The sequence below is a fragment of the Myotis lucifugus genome, unplaced genomic scaffold (genome assembly GCF_000147115.1).
Source record: "Myotis lucifugus unplaced genomic scaffold, Myoluc2.0 scaffold_4, whole genome shotgun sequence".
NCBI classification, from domain to species: domain Eukaryota; kingdom Metazoa; phylum Chordata; class Mammalia; order Chiroptera; family Vespertilionidae; genus Myotis; species Myotis lucifugus.
Window position 1 is genome coordinate 12,626,922 of NW_005871052.1, and position 1,918 is coordinate 12,628,839.

A 1,918-nucleotide genomic window follows, 5' to 3' on the forward strand; every position below is an offset into this window, starting at 1 on the left:
CAGCACTATATACAATAGCCAAGATATGGAAGCAGCTTAAGTGCCCATCAATAGATGATTAGAAAAAGATACCATACATATCTAAAATGGAATATTACTCAGCCATTAAAAAGGAATGAAATCTTACCATTTGTGACAACATTGCTAGACTTAGAGAGTATTATGCTAAGTAAAATAAGTCAGAGAAAGAAGTATCATATGACTTCACTTATATGTGGAATCTAAAGAACAAAATAAACGAAAACAGAAACAAACTCACAGATACAAAGAACAAGCTGATGGTCACCAGATAGGAGGGGGTTGGGAGAATGGGTGAAAAAATTGTGAAAGGGATTAAGTAGTACAAATTGCCAGTTACAAAAATAGCCATGTGGGTGTAAATCACAGCACAGGAATATAGTCAATAGATGAGTACTCAACTTATTGGGGCAATCACTTTAGAAGGTATATAAACGTCTAATTACTATGTTTTACACCTGAAATAATATAATATTGCATGCCAACTGTAACTGGAAATAATTTTTTTAAAAAAAAGCAGAAATGAGCACAGCCACTCATGAATGAAGGTGGGAGGCAGTCTCAGCAAGATGACCTGTATACCAAATCTTTCCCAGTCTCTACATATTAATAACGAATCTACATAAACTCACATTTGCCCACATTTGCAAAGTAGAAGGGTCAATTTTATATAGCTGATTGAAGTTACAATAGACAATGGCATCTTCTGGTAAACCATATTGAGAACGTGTAGTTACAATAATGGTACGGGGAACCTCCTCTCCAGTGGCAGCCTTATTGTTGATCTAGAACAAGAAAAAGAATACAATGATTATACTTAAAGTCAACATAGTCCGATATTTTTTCAATCAGTGAAGAATTAATGTGCAAAATGGTATAGCCGTCAAGAATCACGTCACTGACCTATAAAATATTCATGACATATTAAGTTAAAAAGAAAAAAGTTATAACATTATCTTAATTTGGTGTGTGTGTGTGGGGGGGGGGGTGATGCACTATAAAAGCTTTTCACTCTGTCCAAAAAGTTACTTTCAAAACGCTATTAATCCAACAGCCATGTTTGGCTTACTCTTTTCTTCATGAATGAAATGTCCTTTTCTAAATGAAACACACCCTTTAAGGCTAAACTTAAATTATTCCTCCAAACATTCTTTACTAAGACTGCCTCTCCCCACATTGATCCATTACTGAGTACCTATATACCCAATTATAATCTTATCTTGTAATTCCCACATGTGAGTACTGCCTTACATTGTTATGTAACTTATTCCTGTGTGTAAGGCCATTTCATACATATGGGCATTGTGTTCTACACTCAAAATTCTGTCACTGTACATTTCAACTATACTTTAGTGTGGTGATTGCAAGGAGGGTGGAGATGGAAGAGGGATTAGAAGGGATAAATGGTGATGGGAAAAAATGAAACACACACAAAAAAAGAAAAACAAAAAAAAAACACCTATACTTTAAGTCAAACATGTCTGCTCTAGTGTTTCCAATACCAGGTAATCAGAGGGAAAAAGAACACAACACTGTCTTTTTAGCCCAAAAGACACAGTGAGCAATTATTATTAATTCCTTTACCTCCTATTAAGGAGTTGGCCTGTGAGCAAAGAGTTCATTTTGAGCACCGATGGTATAAAATGATATACAAGTAAAAATTTTAACTCCTAAGAGGTCAGAGATCTTTGCCTTATGATCTTGTGACCGAGCTACATATTCACTTATTCAAGTATGCATTATATATTTATTGAGCACACATTACATTATTGTTGCTAAGACACAAGTATTCAATTCAGTGGAGAATACAAAACCAGGGAATTATGTGTCACACTGGATATAAAGATATATCCCAAATATTACAGAGGTTACATATACAATGGGATCAGGGAAATACAAA

General features: G+C 34.6%; 1 protein-coding gene across 2 annotated transcripts in view; it reads right to left on the minus strand.

Moving 5' to 3' along the window:
- Positions 1–1,918, minus strand: part of OGT (O-linked N-acetylglucosamine (GlcNAc) transferase) — a 48,675-nt gene that overhangs the window by 17,735 nt on the left and 29,022 nt on the right. For both annotated transcript variants that reach the window (XM_006082872.2, XM_006082871.3), the window contains exon 19: positions 651–803. In XM_006082872.2, coding sequence (XP_006082934.1) covers positions 651–803 — 153 coding nt within the window. The remainder of the gene's footprint in view (positions 1–650; positions 804–1,918) is intronic.